The sequence below is a fragment of the Quercus robur genome, chromosome 1, assembly GCF_932294415.1.
Source record: "Quercus robur chromosome 1, dhQueRobu3.1, whole genome shotgun sequence".
NCBI lineage: Eukaryota > Viridiplantae > Streptophyta > Magnoliopsida > Fagales > Fagaceae > Quercus > Quercus robur.
Window position 1 is genome coordinate 21,393,002 of NC_065534.1, and position 26,437 is coordinate 21,419,438.

Genomic DNA, 26,437 nt, shown 5'->3' on the forward strand with positions numbered 1-26,437 from the left:
TTTTTTATTTTATTTATTTTTCCCTGAATCCTGTATAACGACTTTCTTGTTTCCCACACTATTTTCCTTTTCGTATATAATTTTTGAGTACTCGTTCTATCACAATTTTTTTGTTATAACTCTGACATGGCAGATGATGAGTAGTGGTTACTAAAAACTTAAATTATATAAAATTTAATTTAAAAAAATAGCTTGAATATATCTGTGGCGGGCAAAAATAAGTCAAACTTACTTTTTTTTTCTCACACAATTAATTTGTAGAGCTGGGATGCCAATCAACCTTTGAAATCCTTGTTCAAATGGAATGAACTAACAAGAAATGAATAGATTAACGTTAATTTTGAGTATGAGACATGAGGGTTGATTAAAGATAACCTCGGAAGGCATATATTATGTTCCTCGAGTTTGGTTTGAGATTCCCATTACACTTGTTTTAGGATTACAATCACAATTTTCTATCTCTCCCTGTTCACAGATGATCTTCTCCGTCTCATAGAGGTTTCTTTGTCTTATATAGTCTCCTAGGTTGTATCTTAGCCTTCCACTTGGAGGGTTAAAGTTCATTTCCCTTAATACTTATCCCATCAGGACTTTAGTAGAAGGTTTTTGCCTTAGGCTATGAGCTATGATGACACTATTCAGGGGTTATTTCCTCATTAATGCGGTCAGTTAAGTGGGTTCAGAGTATTGAATGCGGAGGTGATGGATGCTTTATCTACATTCCTCCCATTCTTGCTTGACGACAAATCTTCCTTCTCTTTCACGGTTTGTGCCTTTTAGTCTTCAGAACTAGTTCTCGGCCCTTCCAATGACACGTTAGTAGCCTCGAGGTCCTCGGGCATTGTAGTCTCCTTATGCTTGTGATGAGTTGTTTATATTTTCCGAAGGACTTGCTGTTGGTGCTTCCTGAGGTCTGCTCTTTTGATTTTGGACTTCTCCCACTTGCCCCTGCTCTCGGATTCTCGTCCTCCCACAAAATCCATATTGCAAAAAAAAAATAATAATAATAATAAAATACATAAGTGTTACCATTTTTTTCTACTAAAAAGGAGAAGAAAAAAAAGGATTGATTAGACATAAAGTGGGAATTGAGAATGATGAGATGAAAATAATAAAGTAAGAAAATTGAAATGATAATAAAGAATAGAAAGAAAAATGAATGATGATGTCTGTTACAAATGTGAGCTGGGTTGCTAAGGAAAGCAAAATTATTGTCATTGCAAAACCAAAAAGAGTATAACTGATGACACTATCAAGGAGAACTCATGACTACAATATTTTTTCTTGAGGGGGCCATAATTATTTCTGGAGTAATGCACATCAACAACATTTTAAAACAAATCTTATACAGCAATTGGTTATTAGTGTTTTAAAAAGCGACGTCAATGTTGTCCCAAATTAGAATTAGTAACTGATTTCCGCTTATCACATAAGAGTTGTTATAGAATTATTGTAAAAATGTTGTGAATATAGCATTATTTTTACTTTTATTGAATCAAAATTCTTATAATTCTAAAATCAAAGTGGTCAATATATTTATTAAGATGATCAAAATAAGTTAGTTTAGTGTGTGTGTGTGTGTGTATTTGCAAGTATATATATACATTTTTTGGGAAGATACACGTAGAGCCACCCTTGTCACTTACACACGAACTCACTTTTTTTTCTTCACCAATCATATTCTATCATGTAACGCAGTTGTGGCAAGAAGTTGTAAAAAAATGTAGTCCTAGATTTTTTCATAATTTTTTGCAAAGTATATATGGTGAAATACTAAAATTGTCAAAATAGTCATATAAATTACTCTCTTTCTCTCTCCCTTATCCCTATAATTGTTTTTATTTTTTACCATAACCCCTTGAATTAAGAGTACATAATCATTCCATCAACTTACTTAAAAAAAAAATAGTAATTGTCTCACATTGCTTAAGAAAATGTGTTGTTAACTTACCCCACACTTTCTTAAAAGTTATCATGGTTTTTTAGTAGAGTTTGTGGTGTGCTTTTATGTTAGAACTTATTTCTCTCTCCCTTGTGTGTATGTGTTTGTTTCTAAAAACAAAATATAAAAAAACTAAAAAATGGTAAATCTTAAAGCTTTAACAATTTAATGATTTTTTTTTAGAGTTTCAATTTATAACGTCCACTTCTAATAATTGTGCTTTTTATTATCAAATAAAAACACAAATTGATTTTTGGTATAAGCGAGAATTGAATTCTAGATCTTTTATTCAACCATCATAAATTTTACTAGTTGAACTAACTGGAACTCACAACAATTTATAAACTTGTTGTAGTGAATCCTTCTTTTAATCCTAAAATAAAAATACTTATTTTTATTAGTTCTTTTCCATGGACTTACTACTTAAAATATATATATATATATATTTATATATAATGATTTCACTCCTCCAATTATTGCCAAAAAGACTAAGAGATAGATTCATCATTCTATTACAATCAATTCCATAACTAGAAAAAAGAGCTAATGCCATTGGAAGGTACAATACCTTATGTAAGGACTCATTTTGTAGCCTAAGCCCAAGGTTTATGATCTTGGCCCAGAGAGCTCAGTACAATGAATTTGTAGAGAATGGGTTAAAGAACTAGGCCTTAATGAGTTGAATGATGGCTAGTACTGAATTAAATGACAATCAAACACAAATAAGAGATTCTGATATCAATGGACTTACAGTCCGAGAAGGTCTCACTTTTATAAATTGATCACAATTGGGTACAAGTACAATTTAGATTGCTACAGTGCTCTCTCTATTTTTCTGATCCCTTCTCATGGGGGGCCTCTCACATTATATAGCTTCCTTTGAATCATCTTAGTCCTACACTTATTGTTCATTTGAGTCCTTACTTGAGTGTCTGTCCCATCAGACACCCTCTTTGGCTTTCTGTGAGTTGTGGTAGCCAAGACAGTACTGTTCAGGGGTCTTTTCCACATAAATGTGGTTAGAAAAGTAGCTGCAATGCATTTAATGCGGTGGTAGCAGCTTTTCCTTAGATATTTTTGGGTTTCCTTCCTTCTTGTATATTCATGAGGCACGTCCCTATCACTAGAGCTTCTTTGAGGGTCACTCTAATTGCTGTAATACATACTTGAGCTGCATTCATCATATCCGAGGAGGAGTTCCTCCTCGGACCACCTTCCATTTATTCCTTACTCATGAGACTTTAAATTGGAACCCCTAATAACTACTTGTCTCTCCTCAGACCATTCAACGTCCTCAAACAAACTCCAGGGCCCAATATATGATTTTGGGCCTTTAGCCCTACACCTTATATGAAGTACATTAAGTCATTCAATTAAATTAAAAACTCGAGTGGATTTAACTTAATTATCCTTTAATAATACATCATTGTTTGTGTTTTATTGGTTAATGCAACCAAACATTCAAATTTGATTGGAAAACCTAATATACTGCACCTAAGATACTATATATCTAAGTTTTAGCCCAACTTCAAACCAATCATGTGTTACTGTTATGGGTGTTCACCAATCTACACGACCATGCCTAAATCAACCAAAATAGCACACAAAATGGAGTAACCACACCACATTGCACCCATATATATATGAGAAATGTTAACCAATGCCCTAAGCACATTGAGTTATGAACTATTTTTAGAAATGTTCTATTGAGAGGATTATAAAATAATAAATGTTGTTGATGACTTTTTATATTTCTCATAAAAGTGCTATCAAAACTTTCCTATTATGGTTTAATAAAAAATTATTAATTATTAATAAATATATATTAATAATTTAATATTATATGAAGTAAATGGTTAGCCTAGTGTTAGTGTGTTACAATCTATATATATATATATATATATATATATATATATATATATATATTACTAAAAGCTAAAGCGTAGCATTTAATGTTGCTACGCTCATATTAAGCCACGTTAGCCGCCATGTCATTCCTATCCTATTTTCTGAATTTTAAATTCAATTTTAAAATAGTTTTTACCAATTAATAAAATACTAATAAAACTAAAATTATATCCAGCCCTATCTCTACTTTAAAGTCCACTTCTTATACATTTAAATCCACTATAAAACCCAAGCCCACAACCAAAGCCTTTTCAAGTAACTCCCCTTGCCAAACCTAATTGCTTTTCACAGTTACAACTTATGCTATTCCCTTGCCTTCCGTTACAACTTATACAACTTATGATTTTCACGGTTACAACTTATTCATCGTTTCAGGTTTAGAATCTTCCCCTTCCCCACCTTTTGATTCTCATAGTTTTAGCTTCTGTTTTGGATTCTAACAGCAGCCTCTCTGTCTTCCTTCCTTTCCTCACATCTATATAAATACGTACTAATGTAAGTTGGGTGGTTCAGTTGAGGTATCCCTACATCCCAATTTCTTGCTTTATTATTTTGCTTGATCGTTTCTTTTTTCCTTTCTACGTTTGTTTTTGCCTATTTCATCTGTGGTGTGGATGGTTTCAATTTTGTTAGGCTGTTGAATTTGTTACTACTGGGTTACTGCTAAACATGGTTCTTATAGATGAACAGGTTAGATTTGAATTGAGAATCTATTTTTTCATATATTCTTTACTCGACTCACACCTTAAAACTAAAATTGTGACTAACAAATTACTTATTTAACTAGCAGTATGATACTATACACGCTACAATTCAAAAAAACAATGTTAAGAAGTTTCAGGCACAACTATGAGAAGGACAATTATATTCACTGTCCAATTTTCGAGTAGATACTTACAAGGAAAAAAATAGCTATCGGCCTATAAGTAGAGAGAAGAAAATAAACTTTCTACGTACAACAGTTATTGAGATGCTAAAAGAGGCTGAAGTTACAATCTCTCAACATAAATTTGAATTTGTTGATTACCAAACAATTGTGGATCGCTTTGACAATAACAAACAATTGACAGGTAGCCTAAAAAGTATTTATTTTAAAATAATTATGTTTCAAATTACTTAATCAACTTTATTTGTTGCAAACATCATTGGAAAGATAGTTGGTGTTGGACCACTAGAAATTGTTCATGTTCAAGGATCTACTGTCCCAATGAGAAATATAGATATCATGAATCCAGAGTAAGCTTTAGAATGTACATATGGATTCATTGCATAATTCTACTTCAAGCTCTTTATCACTTACATATTTGTTTGCCACAGAGAAATCAAAATAAGAATTACTCTCTGGGGACCAACATCAAATGAAATTGAGGACAATTTTTACACCAACAATCGAGGACCCTTTGTCATAATAGTGACATCTACTATTGTGAAAACATTTAGAGGTAATAACTTCTTTTAAACATATCTTTTCTTTTACATAATTAACATATTTTTATTAAATACAGGGGAACACTATTTGTCATCTACAAGTGCAACAAAAGTGTACATCAATTTAGAAATACCTGAAACTGCAACATTGATTGATAGGTATTTAGATTTTCCATACCATACTTTTATTCTAATTTATTATTTTAAAAATAATCTTGATACTTTTATATAGTACAATAACAATCTTCATATCAAATAATTATTCACTATGTTTTGATTTAAATCTTCTACCATCAAACAAATGTGGAAAAGACTGAAATTGAAGGAATTCCTCTACAATTCAAGCAAGAAATATCAGTTGAAAAAAGAATCACACAAAATAGAAGAACAATCAAGCAAATAACATCTTTGGAATGGACATAAGATGATTAGGCACTCTAACATTTTTTCCCAATAACGTTATACCAATAATATATATAGTTTTCAATAAGCTTAACACTAAATACGTTTCTTTTTTTCTTTTATATTGTAGGAAAATGTCTTCACGTGCCTTGCAACAATTGAAAATATTGAAAAAAACTTTGGATGGTACTATATCGGATGTGCAAAGAGCAACAAAAAAGTTAAATCTGAAAATGATTTTTGGTGCAGCCATTGCAAAAGTAACTCTAATTTTCCAATTCCAAGGTAAAATATAAATTACCAATTTTAGAATCGTTCAATATATGTAAACATAAAACAAAAAAGAAAAAAATTATCAAACAAAAATGAAACAAATTATATATTTAAACATGCATGTATAGAATTCAACTCAACGTTGATGATGAAACAGAGTGTGCCATATTTATTTTGTTTGACAAGGAAGTTGAAAAATTACTTCACACAACAACAAGAGAACTATTAAACAAATATGCAACTGAAGACCATACAATTAGCATGTATAATCTTTCATTTAATTTGAAAAGAATATACAAAATTATATTTAATATTTTATCAGATGAATGCAAATTCCACCATACCAAATGAAATAGAGAAGCTCATTGGAAAAACATTTGTGTTCCAACTAAAGCTTAATGACTATAATTGGAAGGAAGGATGGGAATTATATACAATTGAAAAGGTGTTTGACAACATTTCAAATGACGAAACGACAATGAAACTTGATCATATTACAACAGTAAGCTGTCAACTTTTACAAACTTAGATTATTTGCAAATCCAAATATTATGTTTTAATCCACATACCGTGTTTTAGGAACCACTGCAAAATGATGAAATCAAGGAAAGTCCAGATCAGACTTCTGACAAAAACACATTTGAAGTTTTTGATACAAAACCATCCACAAGCACAAATAATTATCCAAGTGACCCACCCAAAAAAAAAAAAAAAACAAATGGTGATATCATAACAGTAAGCTTCCTACTTCTACATTTATTTGCAAATTCATTCAAAAATAAATAAAAATCTACTATGTACTTTAATAAACATTCTTTGGTGTAGGAAGCATTGGAGAATTATGAAGTCAAGAAAAACGCAGACCAAACTTCTGAGAAAACAAATTTGAAGTTCTGGATACAAAACCATTAACAAGCACAAATAATGATGAAAGTAGATCAAAACAAGAACACAATAATGGTGCCATCCCATCAATGAGTTCTGCTTCTAATGTTGAAGATGCGGAACCCAGTGACGATAACATGTTCCTTCAAGATCTAATCAATCGTCGAAAAGCTACAAAACACAAGTCATCAAAGAAGAAGAAGCTTCAAAGACGCAAATGATATTGGACTTCTATATTTTCTTCCCTTTATGAACTTATTTCAAGTTTCTATTATATCTTCATATTGTCTCAAAAAAGTCAAATAAAAGACTTTGCTTCATTAATAATAAAAGTTTTTTGGAAAATCAAATTGGTGTCCAATTAAGCACTAGCACTAATAAAATCAATACCAGCCACCAACTATAGCTACTCCTATTACATGAAATTAACTCATTTAAGTTTAGGCTGTGTTTGGTTCGCGTAAAATCATTTCCGGAAAATATTCTATTTTCCGGAAATGCTATTTTCCGGAAAGGAAAACGTTTTCATGTGTTTGGCTGTCACAAAATTCATTTTACGGAAAATTAATTTTGGTGTTTGGTACATTTAATCATTTTACCAGAAAATGCATCAAATTCGGCGAAAGGCTCGTCCGACGAGCGTCCGACGAGCGGCGCTCGTCGATCGCTCGGACGAACGCGCTCGTCGATCGCGATCGTCGATCGACGAGAGACGAGCGCGCTCGTCGATCGCGCCGCTCGATCGACGATCGCGATCGTGCACCGCGCCGCTCGTCCGCGCGGTGCGATCGTCCCTCTCTCTCTCTGATCTGGGCTCTCTCTTCTCTCTCTCTCTCTCTCTCTCTCTCTCTCTCTCTCTCTCTCTCTCTCTCTCTCTCTCTCTCTCTCTCTTTTTCCGGAAGTGAATTGAAGTGAAAATGAAGGCAGAAATGGATTTCCGTGGTCAAAGGGAAAATTCGTGGTCAACCGGAAATCATTTTCCGGAAAATAATGTTTTCTGTGACAGCCAAACGCATGCATTTTCCGGAAAATCATTTCCGGAATCACTTTGAAGTCGATTCAAACGCAGCCTTAATTACAAAGTGACCCACTTTTGCACATGGGAACCTTACACTAACAAAGAAGATGCAATCAACTTTATCAATACCAAAGTTATTCCACACCCATAGTTCAGGGCAATTTGCCTTAATAGTCAGCCCATTGGTGCCATTTCAAGGACCAAAAATTTTGACAATGATAAGTGTAGAGGTAAACTTGGCTATGTTTTGGGCTCCAAGTACTGACGCAGAGGAATTGCAACTAAAGCAGTTAACCAAGTGGCTAATACTATATTTGCTGAAAAACCACACTCGGAAAGGTTTGAAGCTATAGTTGATGCAGAAAATGTGAGCTCCCAAAGCTCAGTAACTGAAAGTTTAGTAGTTTGATGGTTATGCTGGTATGATATTTTGAGTGTTGTGTGGAACTTCGTGGAGCTTAGAAACCCTATATTTACGTAAGATTTTAGGTGCAAAAGTTTTATGCTCTGTTTATATTAATTTGTTTGTTTGTGTTTGTGTTTATATTAGACGAGCATCCTTGGTATGCCATTGATGTGTTTGTGAGATTGCTTGAATGTCGTTTCAAAAATAAAAGGAGTTGTTTATGTTGCTTAATAGTGCTATAACTTAACAGCCAAAAACACTATTTTATTTTACCTTAGTTTATTTGGAAATATCTCAGGTCTCATTTTTTTAATGTGTTGTGGCTTATTGGAAGAATGTTTTGAAGTAGTGAAGTATAAAGTGTTGGTGGCACGTCTAAAATCACCTTCCAACGTATTTCAACATGTAAGACTCCATTTCTTGAATTGATCAGATTGTACTTCTCATTAATGCGTCCATTGTATACTACATCATTTAGATTGGTATCCACGTATCCTAAAATTTTTATTAATTTTATTATAATATTGACAATGATAAGGTTATGCATTATGCCCGTAATTAATAAAAGTAACAGACAAAAGCGTTATAATATGTATTTTCAGATGAAAGCTAACTTTTAACTCTTTTATCAGTTACGGAGTAAATTGGCTCCTATTTTAAATGATGCCAAAGCCCCACTTCAGGTAATTTACTTCGCTGCGCTCTCTAAGGGTTTAATATTGTGCGTTCCTGCAATGAAGAGGTTTCTCATGCAATTATATTTGCATTAATGGATCAAAGTGCGTCAGAGTTGGGGGAGCCCCTAATTCAGCTTCTACCTTTACACTTTCATCTTCTATACGCACACACAATATATATATATATATATATATATATATGCCAAAAAAAAAAAAAAACCAAATGAACACTGAACAGTCAAACATAATTTACAATTTATATATTTATATTCAAAACTATAAGATTTAAGATTAATAGAGAAGGGTATATGAAAGGCTTCTATTCAAAAAAAAAAAAAACAATTAAAAATAATTGCAAATAAATTCAACAATCATTCATCCATACAACAATCAAAACACTATAAATTAAAAAACAAAACAACAAAAAATATCATAAAAATACCCTCTCCACTTCACAAAAATGAGCATGCAACATGAATTACCAACATAATTATTGCTCGAAATATTTTCCAATGTTGGAAGAAAATCGCCAAAATTTTTAGGCAACATCAAAATCAAGTACACAAATTTAAATTCAAATCTCATGTTTGTTACTTTCACATGAACTCCCCACTTTTTCTCTACTAATCACAATTTACCACGTCCAAAATTGTGGCACAAAATATTGAAATCCTATATTTTCTCTTTTTATTGATTTTTTCCACGTAGTAGTGTGCAATTCTAGAGTCATTGTTATATTTCTAAAAGAAAAAAAAAATAGCTTCATTAATCCAATATTGCAATTGTGATGATAATAATGTTCATGTGTAATTCTTAGTATATGATTATTGTCATGTTTTGTCACCAGTTGATTTTTTTTAACACATTAGTTTCTTAATATGTGTTTTTGTTTTTCAAAAACAGTTGCAAGCGATTCAATCGGCTAACCAAAAGGAAAAAAGTTCTTCACCACATCAATCTAACTGGACTGCTCCAAAATAATTTATTCCTTTGAAACGATGAAGAAAAACTCATTCATCAATGCTTTAGGGCTGGAAACAAACAAGCACTATTTTGGGTTGGAGCTCACAAATATTTTGTACAAGATCAAACTAAAGCGGGAAAAGAAATCCTTCTTCAAGCAAACATAGAAGGAGACAAAAATGCAAAGTATGGATTGGCAATTGCATTGTTATGCGAATCAATTGATGAAGGAATACAATTACTATTATCAATTCTAAACCAATCAGATGGAAAACAATTGCTGCAAAACTATTGACAAATCCTTTGACATACAATTTTTTGGAACAAACACATTTCGCATCCCAAAAAACCACGCATGCAAGAAAAAAGGAGTGGGTCATTGGGATCGTGAATGCCCTTACCCATATGAAACGAAGAATTATATGTAACATGCAAAATGTGCTCAATTGACTTGGAAATATACCAATTAGCCAACCGAGTTTGGTAGAAATTATGTTTCCAAAAAACATAATACAATAAAATTTCTTCATCCTATTTATAATACTAATCTCTATCTTCAAAGGAATAGATCTTTTTAAATTATTAATATTTATTTAAAAAGACTTGCAAGGACTTAATTATAGTCCTCTAAAGTTTTCACCTAGCATAACTCTAACTTGAAATTTATAAAATCCCTTCTATCTAATTTTAAGTTAATTAAATTTTACCAACTTGGGAAGACGGTTGATCAGCTCTGGAGTGACTACAAGGCCAAGTATGGCAACTAAGTAAGGGCTATGGTTAAGAGCCTGCCGAATTGAAATGAATAAATTATAGTTGTATCCTTTCCACATCTAATTCCAAGACCAATACCTCCTATCATCATGAATCCTACAATATATTGGTCATACATGTATAATGCAGCTTAAGTAGTAATACATTCAAAAATATTCAAAATAATAACACGATCATAAAAAAAATCAATCACACGCAACGCGCAGGTCCGCAACTAGTTTCACATTAAAAATTGTTTCGTTTTGGTTAAATAAAAAATCAAAAGCTCAAAACTTTATCCACTCTTCCATCTCACTATCACAAAATCAAAGTTAAAAATTTTAATATACATACATACATACATACATATATACATATATATCCACAATAAATTAACAGTAAACTAAAATAAATGAAAAGTATATATAAAACTGTAAGAACTGGATTTGGAAGCCCAAACCCACTTAGATTAATGGTGCCTTGCACTTCAACCCAAGCCCAAATAATAGAATTGTTTTAATGTTAAGATGGGAAGGTAATCACAATACAGTTGTACATTAAGTTTCAGACTAATGATGCAGATCATAGTTAAGGAAAAACAAGAGTCAAATAAGTAAAAAAAGCTATCCTTGATCCTTCTCGAGGATGTGTTCTTATATAAGTCTTTCTTAGGTTTTCTTAGTTTGTACACTGTTCTTTCTCTTTTTTTCTTCTTTCATTCAAAAAGTCCCCTCATTTCAGGACTTCTTTCTTCTTATATATCCTACTTCTTTGCATCATGGCCTTCCACATGTATGTCCCAAAACTCTCCCTCTAATACTTGTCCCATTAAGGTACTGCTGAAAGTGGTAAAAGGGGTTGCTAGTTGTGAAAACATTGTTCAAATGTCACTTCTTTATTAATGCAACAAATAAGTTTGCTACAGAGCATTCAATGTGGGGGTGGTAGGTATACCCTTTCAGGTAACTTCCTACAACTCCACTGTTCCTCCCTTAGAGTGTTACCTCTCCTCCCTGGGCGCTCATAAGACTTCATGCCTCTTTCCTAGGGGTGTCCATGGAAACCGGTAACCCGCCCAACCCCTCCGACCCACCACCACCTGATCCGACGATTCCGGCAATCAGACGCAGGTTCCGACCTCACTAACCCGACCCTAGCAAGTCGGTTAACAGTTTTTAATTTCAAAACCCGTGAAACTTAACCCGAACCGAAGTCCATTCAAACTTCGGCCATTTTTTCCAGATTCCGGCCATTTTTTTTACCCAAATTTAAACCATTTTTTTCACTTAAATTCATTGATTTCTGGCACAATAAACATCGAATCTAGCCGAATCAATGATTTATCATCACGATTTGGTAGAAATCTTGCCAGATCCGACAGGATCTCACTTGATATTGGATGGATAGATCTCACCGCGTTTTGAAGGACTCTGGTGATAATCTGGTTCACCTGAAACCGACCACCACCCGCCGGCAACCCAAACCGACAAATCTGTTACTGTTACAGGCCGATTATGGGTTGAAAAACCACCCACCCGATCTTGTACGGGTCAATTGCAGGTTGGGTAAAAACCTGACCTGCTCGACCCATGGACAACCCCTACTCTTTCCCATCCTCTACTCGAGTAGACCACCTTCTCGGATCTGAAGCACTTTACAAATGGTTTGGTGAGGAACGTCATGCTTCTTGTCATTCTCAGTACTCGAACACCCCACAAAAACAATATATATATATATATATATATATTTTTTTTTTTTCTTATATTTTTGTATATATTTGTGTTACTTTTTTTGTTATACATGTTATATTTTTGTTGAAACTCACTCTCATATTGTCATGGTTATTAATAGTAAACTAGTATATAACCCATGCAAACGCATGGAAGTATTTAAAATTAAATACAATTTTTATCATAAAAATATAAATAATTAGTCAAATTATTAATAATAATAAAAAGCATGTAACACATGCATTAATGCATATAGATAAATTTAAAATTAAAGACAATTTTTATCATAAAAATATAAACTGTAAGGGTGAAATTTGGTCCCTAGGCCCAAAAGGTAACAGGATCTAAGCCCAAAGAGCCCAATACAATGAATTTGTAGAGAGTGGGTTAAAAAACTAGGCTCTAATGAGTTTGATAACAATTATAGTGGGTTCAGATGATAAGAAAGCAAAGATAAACAAGTTTTATCCAAAGAAAATCGTCCTCGGCACAATCCGAGGAGATCAGTTCTTATATATATATATATATATCTTAAATTTGATTACAAGTCTAGTTCCTTTGGTTATAGTGTTTTTCTCTTAATTTCTCCATCCTTATCCCTCAGGGTCTCCTTTTTATTTTATACTATCTTCTTTCTTTCATCTCCACCCTCCATGTGTAGATTAGGTCACTGGTGTTGATCTTTATCCCATCAGCACCTTCTTGAAATCTTTAGAAGTAGCTATAAAGTTGAAAATTACTATTCAGGTATCACTTCCACATTAATGCGACCAGAAAGTTAGTTGCAGAGCATTTAATGCAATGGTGGCAGCTTTCTCTTAAATATTTCATAGCTTCCTTTTGTCCTGTGCTTTCATGATGTGTCCTCTTATCAATAGGATATCCCGAAACATTACTTTGGATGGCAGACTATACCTTCTGACCTCTGCTTTACTTAGCCGAGGAGGCATTCCTTCTCGGCCCACCTTCCCCAACCTTCTCAATCATATCTTACTCATGGAGTTCTGATTCTTACGTCTTCACCATCGTTTATCTGTCCTCGGACTACTAAACGTCCTCAGACAAGGCCCACGGCCCAATATATACTCTTGGGCCCTTTATCCCTATATAAATAATTAGTCAAACTATTTTTAAAAAAAGTAAACATAATTAGTCACATATTAAAATTCTTAGCTAAATTTAATACTATTTATGATATATATATTTTTTAATTTTTAATAAAATCGAATGTGTGATAATTTTATTGAGTATATGTAATTGGTTTTTATTTATTTATTTTATAGTTTGTTAATATTAGATTTTTAATACTTTGCACTCATTAACTCACTTGGCATAAAGATTAAAAAATTTAAGTGGACACATGGCACAAACTTAAATGGATAATTATGGTGTGGTCCCCATATAAATTTAGATACATGGTGCAAAATTGAATTCTAATTTCAAATTTTAATTGAATTTTCTCTAAGTTTTGCCTTTTAATATATATATATATATATATATAGAGAGAGAGAGAGAGAGAGAGAGAGAGAGAGAGAGAGAGAGAGAGTAGTAATTGGCCATGACATCTTGGAAAATATATTTGCCAAAAATCGACCAAACCGCACATTGTATACCGCATCAAACTGCACCACACATGTGACCACAAAACTAAGGTGTGGTGCGGTGTTGGTTTTGGTCAAATTGCACCGCAAAGTGTGGTACTAAAAATGGCCCAAAATCACACCGAATTGCACCGTGAATACCCCTAGCTACCGTTATATATAACATCCCTCTTGCATAGAGATAAATCCACACTTGTGAGATGCACCTTCAAGTGAAAATGATTGTTACATGTGTCCGGTTAACTGGTGCCCTTAGGATATTTGTTAATGGATCATTTTATGAAAGTTATGATACCACTTTAAAGAAAGATGTATGAAATTGTAAAAAAATCAATTACTTCTTTTTTTTGCCATAAAATGTTTATAGAAATATTTTATAAAACAATACTCTTAGGACAACCATTAACTTTTCCCTAGTTACATATTATGATTAGAGAAAATAAAGATTTCAACCAACATAGTTTTTTTTTTTTGTTTGCATATATATATATATATATATATATTTATTTATTTTTTTTTTTTATAACAAATGAGGGTATACAAACCTTTTTGAGTATTTGATTATTCCACTGGGTGTATATAGTCTTCTCGTCTACACACACCACGTTATTATAGGGAGGAATCCCTTGAGGTGGCCCCAAGATACTTACAAAAGGTTTCGAACCCAATATCTCATAGATATCATGAGAACTAATGAACCACTTAGCCAACCCCCTAGGGTTCAACCAACACAATTAAGAATAGATAAAAACTGCCATTTTAAAATCATCGCTCGAGAGATAGCAAGTGTCCCCACTCCATATTAATACCATGTTTAAAGATTAGGAAACGGTCGTAATAATCATATATATATATATATATATATATATAAATATATATAAAGCAAAAGTTGAGGGAAAATTAATTTTATATGTATCAAATCAAATTCTTATGTGTTGTGCAAGTATTTATCACTCATTGCAACAATAAAGGGTGTTGGTTGATTGACCCAAATTTTGCATGAACTACTACAATTATAGAAGTGCTTTTATATACTTTGTCTCGTATGATACAACAATACCAGACACACACAAAATGAACTGTCATTTATACAAATTTTAAAATAATAATGAATTGTCAAACACAATGTTTAATCTTTTGGTGCCTCCACATTTATATTAGATTTATGTTAAAGGTAATAAAATTGTTGGTTCCATTCAACTATTTAAGTTTATTATTCAATAATTTACTTCAACTTACACAAATAGGCTCAACACTCCAATTTCGACAAAATTAAGTCTTTAAATTAAAAAATAAATCAAAAGAATTTAAACTACATTACAAAATTAAAAATAAATTAACTAACAAACGTAAAATATATATTTCTACAACTTTTAATAACAGAGGTAACCCTACAACACAATCCAACACAACCTAAGAATGTTAGATTGGGTTGGATTTTAGAGCTTAGATTGGAGATTTCTCAATGTAATCGTACTAGACTAAATAATACCCCTCAACTCAACCCAGCCTAACATGACTCATGTACACCTCCATTCAAAACAAAAATTTTCTTACCATCATTATCCTAATGGTAATTTATTTCCACCATGATTGTATTTTATTAAACCTAAAACTTAGTTACAATTTTGTAGATGTTGGTAATTAGGTTTCTCAATTGAATTCAATAACATTGTTATTATATATAAACCAATACAACAAAAAAAGAGTTATTTTTTTCCAAGAAAAATTATTATTTTTTTTTTTTTTGAGAAAGTAAATTCATTGGTCATCGGACGATGCAACCAAATAGAACAAGGCCCAAAGATTTGAATAGAAAGAGTGTAGTAAAAGTAGGATAGAATTATCAGGAGTTAGGTTATCCAGACCCGTGGCGGAGTGTAACATAAACCTGAATCCAAACAGATCCCATATGATGCCCCTTGAAACCCTAGTTGAGCTCTCCGTATAAACGAGGTCCTTCACTCTATCTCAGAGTTCCCTCGCCGTATTGGAAGCAAAGCTCTCTCTCTGCGCTCTGCAGCAGCAACTCTCTCATCCTCAAACCAACCCAAACCCCAACCATGGTGGCCGCCAAGAAGACTGTAAATATCTCTCTCTCTTTCATTTTCCCTTTCGTATTCTAATGGTGTGTAGGGATTAGATTTGACATTTGTTATTCATGTAATACTTTCTTCTTCTTCTTCTTGCAGAAGAAGACCCATGAGAGTATTAACAACAGGCTTGCCCTCGTGATGAAGAGTGGCAAGTACACCTTGGGTTACAAGACCGTCCTCAAATCCCTCAGGAATTCCAAAGGTATTTTTTTTTTCTTTCTATTTTTCCTTCCAGATCTCTATTTCCTTGAGTTTTTTTTTTTTTTTTTTAATCATCAAACTCACAGTTTATAACAACAATTACATTGAATTAAATAGTAATGATTTATACCATGTTGTCGTTTTTGAGCTGAGTCGTTTCATTTCTGGGCTCAAACGATTATGGATCAGTTCATTACTAGTCGCAAAATAGGACTGAATGATTCAATTTTTATGTATAATAACTTAAATCTAGTGGTTCTGATATTGTGTGGACCTTTGTTTATGTTGTTGATTGTAGTTTAAAAGTTTCACCATGGTTGTACTATTATTATGAATATTAGGAAAAATATACAAAAACCCACTGTTTTCCTGTAATGGGGTTTTTTGTATTACTTGTCATCCCATGAACAACTCGCCGAGTATTTTCATGGATCAGGGGGTCCAGTGTTGCATTCAAAACTTCAGGGTTTCTGTGTTTTATGGCGTACTTTTCGCGTAAAGTTATTTTTATCTGCTAGCTTTTAGTTTAGCTCTATTGTAGTTTATAAACTGCTTGAATTTTGATTTGGGTTTGTGTTTGTAAAATAATTTATATGTTTGTTTATTGCAGGGAAGCTGATCATCATTGCCAACAACTGCCCTCCTCTGCGTAAGTCTGAGATTGAGTACTATGCTATGTTGGCGAAGGTTGGAGTTCACCACTACAACGGAAGTGAGCATCTAAATTCTAACCTTAAAATATCATGTTTACCTTCAATCTTAAAGCGCACATCTCGATTTTAGTGTCCTTGTTTTTACCTGTATGTTGGACTGAATGTTTCAGAAAGCTTATGTTTTTTCTTCTGGTATGTAATGTTTCTTGTTTACTTTCTATTTGTTCTATTGAGAATGGACTGTCGCTTCCATTTATGTTAATTACAGTGTTTGCACTGTTTTTATTTGTTGCCCAATTGAGAATTACCTGGTTTAATGGTGAATATGTGGCCAAGTTGTTTCACTAAGCTGTCAAATAACATGTGCCATTCCTAAAAGGAACGTTTAAACTTTGGCATATTTGTTGTTGCCTTTTTTATGATTACTATGATTTTGATTTTCGGTTCACCTTTTTGATATTTTTTACCGTATTCCATAAACATGATTAACCAAACTAATACTCCTTAAAATCCTTCTAAGTCTCATTTTGTCTTATTCTGATACTTTATGTTGAGCTGGAGTTCTCAGGATTCCTCAAGAGGTATTAAGGAAAAAGCAAAGTCATAAGAGAAATTTTTCTGAGTGAAATAAGTAAATATTATGAATGGACTCTTTATACCTTTTTTCTGCAAAACTAATGTCCACATGTGTGCAACTAGGCATGTATGTATACACACAACATATTGCTGTTGATATATGTAGGTGGAAAGGATCAAGATTAATGAACAACACATGGGGGCAAACCCTAAACCTTCATTCTTGCAGACCTATTGTAATTTTTTTTTAATAGATTTGGTTATTTTATCCTTGGTCCCATTACTTTTCTTTATTTAATTTCTATCCCTAAGAAAAATGGGGAAAAGTGTACAGTTGGTAGGTATCCCATTGCTATTTGCAGGGGTGGTTTATATCTGATAGGAAATTGAAATGGATTTTAGGGTAGACTTGGTTTGATTTCCAAGCAAATGATATTGCAGTTAATTATTAACACAAAATTTATCATATGTTTAAGGTTTTGTGTTTTATATGGAGATATAGTGTTTACCTAGTGGTTTATTATCTATTCTTTCTGCAATTTAAATCTCGACGATGTTTCTATAATGTTTGCAAGTGTGCTGATTGTGCTATAATATTAGCACGGGTGTTTTCTTTTATGTTTGCAGTTTTTTTTTATATGAAACAGTTTTGTTTGTCTTGTATTGTGTTCTTGCGGTCTTTTTCTCTTGAAATGCTTTAATTGGAATAACATACTATTGAAGTAAAAAGTTGTAAGTGAATATGATCTGTTCCTTGAGCTCCTTTATAGTAAAGTTGCCCTAAAACGGTTATCTTCATTTTTCAGACAATGTTGATTTGGGGACTGCCTGTGGAAAATATTACAGAGTGTGCTGCCTCAGTATAATTGATCCTGGTATGTGTTGAGCCACTGATCTTTTCTTAGTTTTAAACTATATATTTTGTACTGATTTTTTGTTATATTTTATGCTTTCAGGTGATTCTGATATCATCAAGAGCATGCCCGGCGACCATTAAGCAATGCATTTTAGAAGTTTTAGATTTTGGTGGCATTTATCTTGTTCTTTGGATTGAGAGGCTGAATGTTTTGCTTCAAGGCAAGCTTTTATGTTGTTTAACTGGAATGATTTCGTTAGAACTAAGCTGCTTTGATGGTATTTTTGGTAGTATTGTGTTGAGACCTAATATTTTATATTCTAGGCTGTATTGGAACCAAATTATATCACAAAGACGTGGGTCTTTAATTTATTTCCTGGCGTATATTTTTCTCATGCATTTCTCATTAAAGCTTCCAAATAAAGGTTAACAACTTGTTGCAAGTCCTCAATTTGTTGCGACGATGTGGTTGTTTGGATTACCTCTGTCTGTAGATTCAATAGATATGAGCAACTTTGACGTTGCACAAAAAAAATTGAATGGTATTGGTCTAGATCCGCCAAGTAGATTTATATTCAGTCTGCATCTTGAGCTCTAATTTCATATGCCAGGAAAAGATCCTTAAAGGGAACATAATTTTACTGTTCTCCATGCTGGGGGCATCAACTATCAGTAGAATTATGGAATGCAGTTACTGGACGATATGCAATTTCTAACGAAATGGATCGGCAAACTGAAAAAGGATGCACCTCAAAAACGTGTTTACAAAACAAAAACACTAAAACATGTTCGATAATGAACAACTAAAAACAGTATTTAAATCAAGAAAACTCTCACAAGTTTTTGAAAGAGTGCCTTTCGTTTTCAAAACGTTTCTCTTACTTCATTTACCTTCTTGGCCACTTTCATATTCTTTTGGAAGAAAACTGTCCCTCAAAAAAAAAAAAAAAAAAAAAAAACGAAAACGTTCGTGTTTATTTTCAGATAATCTGAAATTTGTAGAGTAGTTAGCTTAAAGGACAAAATTTAGCTCCAAGGTCCAAGCCGTATGGAGCTAAACTTTTTCATTGTTTATAACATGCATTGACATGGTACTCATCTTGCATCATTTGGTGTATAATAAAAAATAGACAGTTTATGAGGAATCATTTCATGTGTGTATTGCGGTTGCTTTCAGATTTAACAAAGAAAAAAAGATATATATGTCAATGATTACTTGAGGCTATTAAATTTCTTTTTAAGAATTATTAGATTTCTAATAAATAAAAAAAAAGATGAAACTTGATAACCGAACCGAACCGAAGCCCACCCAAGTCTAGCCAAAAGGCCCAAAACCAAAAACTGGTAAACGTGATAACCGATATAATAAATCATCCAATCATCCAATTTCTTCTCAGCTCTAATAAAAATAGAAGAAGCAGTAAAAGTAAAACAAGTACAAATTACCAACACCGAATCAATTCTCAGATCTCAAAATATAAAAAGATACATTTATTTTTAGAACCATATGTTGTTGTTGATGCAGATGGTTCAGTTGTGAGGAGGTGTTGCTAAAAACAGAAATTAGAGAAGTCGAAAATCATTGATAGAAAGAATTGAAAGAAGAAGAAAAGAAAAGAGTGAAAGAAAGAAAGAAAGAAAGAAGGGTAATGGCAATGGGAAGTATAAGCGCGGAAGATCTGTCAACAATCGGAGGAATCGCGACGGTATCGCTTCTTCATTCCTTCATTCCCACCCACTGGCTCCCTTTCTCCATCGTCGGCCGCGCCCAGAAATGGACCCTTTCCCGCACTCTCCTCGTCAGTACGTTCCCCTCTCTCTATATTTTTTTTTCTTCCCCAAATCAAAAAGCTAGCTTCCTATGCATTTTTTATGTTATATGCATTTCATTGATTGCATGCTTGTAAGAGATCTAGTTTGAACATGACAAGTGGAAGCATTGCAAAGGAATTTACTATCAAGTCCATTTTTCTCTTTACTTTAGTCATGTCATGTATGAGCTCGCCAAATTAATTCAAGATGAAATTACTTGGTGTGTTCTTCTTTTCCCAATGATGTAGTTTTAGTTGGGTGAAACTTGATGTGGAGTTGAATGTCAAGTTAGGAATTTTTGGGAGATGCTTTAGAATTTAAAGGCTTTTGGCTAAGTAGAACTAAAATAAACTGGATGGAATACAAGGGGGCTGTAAGACTTGGTGGTTTAGAGATACCAAAGAGCTAGAGTTTTCAGTTTTCAAATATCTTGGATCAATAATTCATAAAGATGGAGAGTTTGAGGATGATGTGAAGAAGCTCGTCATGAGTATTGTGCTGTTTTGCTTGATCATTGTAACTCGGTTTCTTGATGTTTTTGCCCCTTTAGTACATGTCCTATGTACTGGGCTGTGTTATTTTTTTTAATAAAATCTTTATGTTAAAAAGAGAGTATTTTGTGACCATAGAATACCTATTAAGTTAAAGAGAAAATTTTATAAAATTGCTAGAAGATTACCTATGCTCTATGGTGTTGAATGTTTTATCTATGGGAGGGAGAAGGGGGATTCGAACACTAGTTCTCCTCATGCAAGAGGCCAACAATGCCTTTGTGTTTCAAGGCTTTTGTAAAATAAACTGATAAAATGTTTTTTTTTTTTTTTTTTTTGGGTAAGTTACACATGCACTTAATGGGTCTTGAATTCATGACCATACTCTCCACCTAGCATTTGCAAGGGGAGGAGGTGCCAATAGAGCTGGAGCTCATTGAGCTCTATGGTATTGAATGTTGGTATATAATGAAGCAACATGTTCATAAAATGAGTCTATATATTTCCATAAAACAAGTGTAGATAGATAGGTGGAAATATAGGATTTGAAATGAGGAAATGAAAAAAGGGTAGAAGACCTAAAATAACATTAGTAGAAGTTGTAGAAAAGGAAGTGCAAATTAAGGAGTTAACAAAGGGCATGACTTTAAATATAATAGAATGGTGGAAAATAATACATGAAGCCAATCTCGACTTAGTTTGTTGAAGATCCATGACTATCTCCAAACTTTGGGGCTAAGGCTTGATTTTTGTTGATTGATGGTAGTGGTATGAGAGAACTTATTTCTTTATATTTGATTGCCTTCCACACCCCCTGGAGAGTACTGCATATAATCCTACTATTTTTTGATTTTGAAGGATATATCACACTTAGGTACTGTGGTTTTTCCACCAACATGATCGATATTTGGTGTAAAATCTGTTGTCTTTCCTTTGTTGGTTGTTATATGCCTTATTCAATTTGAAGAGCATGTAACTCAGTAACTGGCAAAATTTAAATGTAGTTGCATGACCCAACCCCCCAATGAAGGAAAACATTGAAGTGTTTTGGAAGAGAAGATGGAAGTTTAGATGATGGTTTGATAGAGGGGCGTATATTCTTTATTCAGGTAGTTTCTCGTGGCTTATTTTGATGCTGTCTAGATGATTTGTGGTCAGAGTTCATAGTCTTCACGATTGGGAGATGTTGTCCTTCAAAGTTACTGGCCAAGTTTTCAATTTTTAAGAGTGGCCATATTTTACCAATGAGCTCTATCTTGATGGCACCTCGTCCCTCCCCTTGTAAGAGCAAGGTGGAAGGCGAGGTCATGGGTTCAAGACCCACCAATTGAACCCACCGAGTGCATGTGTAATTACCAATAGAAAATAACATAAGATGTCCCTCCATTATGTGGTTCTGATGTCCCTGTTGTAAGAGTTGAGCTACTTCACTAGGAGAATTATAACTAAATATGTATCTTCTGTCTCTCAGTTATAAGAATATTATACAAGCTTACCAATTTAAAAAATAAGAAAAAAGAGAGAGAATATTATTCAAGCTTGGCCTATCAAGGGTGGGTTGGATAGGGGATTCCCTGCCCTGGAGAGGGGGGTGGGGTTATAGTTTATCAAAAGTGAAGAAAAGAAGTGGAGTGAATCTTTGGCAAGCTTGCCCATCCATCAAATTGTGTGTTCAATACACGAATCCTTTTTATACTTGGATATTTAAGCCTTCTATACATTTTTTGTGCTGCTTTGATACCTTGTCCTATTGGCCAACACATATGAGTATATAACTTACACTGTTTAGGTTGGCTACCCTAATGATAATCATAGTTTTTCCTGTACTGCATTACTTATATAAAAAAAGTATATGCTTTGTCGTAGAAAGTTCGTGTGGTGGGATGGTCTGAATCAATTTTGTTCGCATGGTGTGAAGAAACTCTTTACTCTTGAATCTTAATAGGAACCAATTGCCTTGGCTTGGATAGATTTGCATTTCTGACATTGATCAAATAAATATATATCGGTCAAAGTTACTTAAAGTGTGTGTGTATATATACATATATTGGTTAGTGTTGGATTAATGAAGGCATATCCTACAATTTATTGCCTTTAGCTAGTATTGTACCTATTAATTTGTATAGACCAGATATCTATCTGATCTTTTAAGATAAAAAGAAAAAATTATCTGGGGGGTAATTGTTGAGATTGATTTATTTATTTGTTGGGTGTCAGGCAATTGTCTGCTGAGGATGACATGTCAATTTCAAGTGAGAAAATATCTTTAGAGAAGAAAAAAAAGGGGGGGGGGGGGGACCATGATGGGTTAAATTGATGAATTTTATTTTTATTTTTAACTTCTTTTAATGGCTCAAATTGATAATAATGTAAATTAATACTCAACATCAGATCTTTGTCAGATAGATCTTGATACTGTAGGGTTGAGCTCTTATTCTAATTGTGTTATTTTTGCCTTTGGGTTATGCTCATTTTACTTTCTAAGGACAGGAGTCTTTGCTAAGTTCTTAAGAAATGTGGGTCTGTAGACATATGCAATCAATAAGCTTTGTATTGTTCTCAACCACCTTAGCCATTTCATCCTTCTTTGGCTCGTAGGTTGAGCTTCTTATTCTAATTGTGTCATAATTGCCTTTTTGGGTTATGCTATTTGCTGAAGGACATGAGTCTTTTGCCAAGTTTTTAAGAAATGGGGGGTCTGTAGATTTATGCAATTTATAAGCTTTTTATTGTTCTCAACCACCCTTAGTCTTTTCATCCTTCTTTGGCTAAGCTTTGTATTGTTCTCAACCACCTTAGCTTTTTCATCCTTCTTTGACTTGTAGATAAATTTGGGGAAGCCATGGCTCATGGCTTGGCTTAAATTGATCGGGTGGAGGTAGCAAAAGATGACCCAGATGCTTGGATCTATCCAACATTTTTTTTTTGATAAGTAAAAGAATTTGGTAAGATAAAAGCCCACTTAGCTGATGGGCTTGTATATACACACACACATAAATATCCAACATAGACCAGCCCAGTTCTACCATGTGTTTGGTTCTACCAGTTGCCAGGTAATTAAGGTCTAGTAAATATCAATCCAGCCTTAGAGTACATGGATTTGACTTGGGCTAGGCCTTCCAAACTCCACCTTTTGCACCTTTATCTGGGGAATGATTTCACAATTTGGATGGGTTTGGCTCCCACAGTTCCAACTCTTGATCTGGATAATCCTTGCACAAAGTATAAGGAAGAATGGAAAAAACTTTCTGAATTTGGGTCATAATCAAACTAGTGTCATGTTCTTTAATTTGAGGGAAGTTAGTTTCAAGAAGTGCTCAAATTGATCCTTCTGTCTAATATCTGTCTTATTTTTAATAAAAGATTCATTTTAGAGTAAATTTAATAAAAATTTCATCTTAAAAAATTCATTTATGTTTTTCACTCATTGTGGGTTACTGGGTTAATGCTAGCATTGTATGGTGGTCTTGGTAAGAAGAAGAAGAAAACAGAAAATAAAAATTATTTTTAATTAAAAATTCACTAAAAAAATGAATTTTCAACTAAAAATAAGACAATTTAGAATGATCAATTTGGCATTCTCGAATATCAAAGAATTCTAATTTTAAATTAGAAGAATTGGGTCACTTTGATTTTGACCCAAAGTTTGTGGGTGTTTTTGCATTTTTTTCCCAAAATTATAACCAAGCCTGATCAATGTAGAAGGTTTTTTTTTTTTTTTTGGTATTTTCTTTATTAACAGATTGAAATTACTGGTACAAGTAGAAATGGCAATCTTTTACATGTATTGATAAATCATTGTATCAATGGTTTTGATAAATCATCTTTGCTTTTATTCTCTTCATGCAGCTGCATTTGGAGCAGTTTTGCATGTGGTATCCACGTCACTTCTTGGTATAACAGCAATCACCATGGCAAATACTATTGCTGGTGAAGAAACAGTGCATAAGCTAGCTTCACTTTTGCTTGTAATTCTTGGTGGTAGTTATGTCTTGCTGTTTCTGTCTGGAAAGGGTGGTCACAGTCATTCTCATAACCAACCCATGGAGAAAATGGCTGTTGCTGGTCTTGTACTTGTTCCTGCATTGTCACCCTGTGCAACCACACTTCCTGTATTTCTTGCTGTTGGAAATTCATCTTCAATGATGGTGCTTGCTATCATTGTGCTGCTATTCAGGTATCACTTAAAGTTATATTATGGGTTTTTGTTACTTTGTTTTGATCTATTTGATTATCTCATGACTTGGTTGTTGAAATTTTTTTAAAGCAATTCAAGAAAGTAATAAGTTAGTCAGATTATACCATCATTGTTTTGAAGCAAAGAAGCTTTGCAAACCCCTAAAAGGGTTCATTCTGGCAGGGGTACATATACAATCTATATTGAAATGCCCTCTTTTTTTTTTTTTTTTTTTTTTTTTTTCTACTATTATTATTACAGTTACTACTATTACAACAGATACTCTCAATCAATATTTAATCCTCTAATATGCAACATGTTTCTAATTGACCTGGATGTCAGCCATCATTTCCTGGTGCTGAATTGTGTGAAATTAAAATTATGGGAAACTTTGCTGCCATTACCAAGCCTGACACAGTTTGATATTGGATTTGCAGCACCATAACTGTGATGACCTCGCTTGTGGCTCTATCATTTTATGGTGCCAGTCAGCTCAAATTTCACTGGGTGGAGCGGTATGACAAACTTCTTGTGGGTTCTGTGCTATGTTTGGTAGGAATTTTGACACTTATATTTCATGATCATGATCATGGACATGGACATGGACATGGAGTTGAAGGTATTACTGGAGAGAAGCTGCATAGGAAACTCATTGTTCTATGAAGATTTTGATTCCTCCTGTGTACTCTGGGAAAAGTTCACGGAATGTCTTCATCTGGATCAAGTAGAAATGGATGTAAACTATGTTCCATACTGACATATATAAGTATTGTAATTGTTTTGCTCAATTTGATTGTTCTAATCATATGATAATCCTTGTGTAAGTACGTGCATGTGCGTGTTACATTCTTCGAAATCCTGTGACGCCTGAAATTCACGTGCGTTCGTGTCTATGGTTGCTGCTTGCTATGGTTAACTTCTACATAATTTGCATACAACACACAATACTTAAATCACTTTCTTTCTTCTTCTTTTGGTTATATTTTTTAAATTTATAGATAATACTAGAATTTTATTCATCCATAACCTTAAAAGCATTGTAAATTGACTACTATAAGAGCATTACCATCAAGTGTGCCAAACACCAAAAATAGACTATCATGAGGTGTGTTAAATGCCAAAAAATTATAAAACATGCTACAATACACTCTCATCTTTGGCACGGTACGGATCAAAATGGCATATGGTGTTTATTATTTTTTATTCATCTTTCTCTCTCATTTCAATTAAAATATCTCTTCATCTTTACTTTCAGTTACACATTCACTGCTTCTCCATCTCCACTCTCCCAGACTTTTTGCTCTCCCCTCTTCCCTTTTGCTCTATTCTCTTCCCATTCATGAATCATGAACCACCACCAATTTCCTCTCTATCATTTCACAAATTCCATCATCACTAATCTATAAAATCTCTTTCAGTGGAGTTTTTATTTTTTTATTTTTATTTTTCGCTCTCTCCTCTTTGTTCTATCTCATACACCAAATCGGTTTAGTTCATCTCAAAGCAAAGCATTATTGTTTCTTCTAGCATCTCAGCTTATTGGGTTTGTATTTCGGAGTCGCTGATTCGTTGAAGGTGTCGTCGATTCA

At 33.4% G+C, this 26,437-nt stretch overlaps 2 protein-coding genes across 2 annotated transcripts; both read left to right on the plus strand.

Annotated features, from left to right (window-relative positions):
* Positions 1-15,908: 15,908 nt before the first annotated feature.
* Positions 15,909-18,740, plus strand: LOC126725305 (60S ribosomal protein L30). The gene is made up of 5 exons (XM_050429885.1): positions 15,909-16,070; positions 16,179-16,284; positions 16,894-16,995; positions 18,319-18,387; positions 18,469-18,740. Exons 1-5 carry the CDS (start codon positions 16,050-16,052, stop codon positions 18,507-18,509), a joined length of 339 nt encoding a protein of 112 aa, XP_050285842.1. The 5' UTR covers positions 15,909-16,049; the 3' UTR covers positions 18,510-18,740.
* A 939-nt stretch (positions 18,741-19,679) lies between these two features.
* LOC126725304 (uncharacterized) lies at positions 19,680-25,672 on the plus strand. Its single transcript, XM_050429869.1, has 3 exons — positions 19,680-20,171; positions 24,521-24,848; positions 25,286-25,672. The coding sequence occupies exons 1-3, from the start codon at positions 20,018-20,020 to the stop codon at positions 25,509-25,511; spliced, it is 708 nt and encodes a 235-aa protein (XP_050285826.1). The 5' UTR covers positions 19,680-20,017; the 3' UTR covers positions 25,512-25,672.
* Positions 25,673-26,437: the final 765 nt, after the last annotated feature.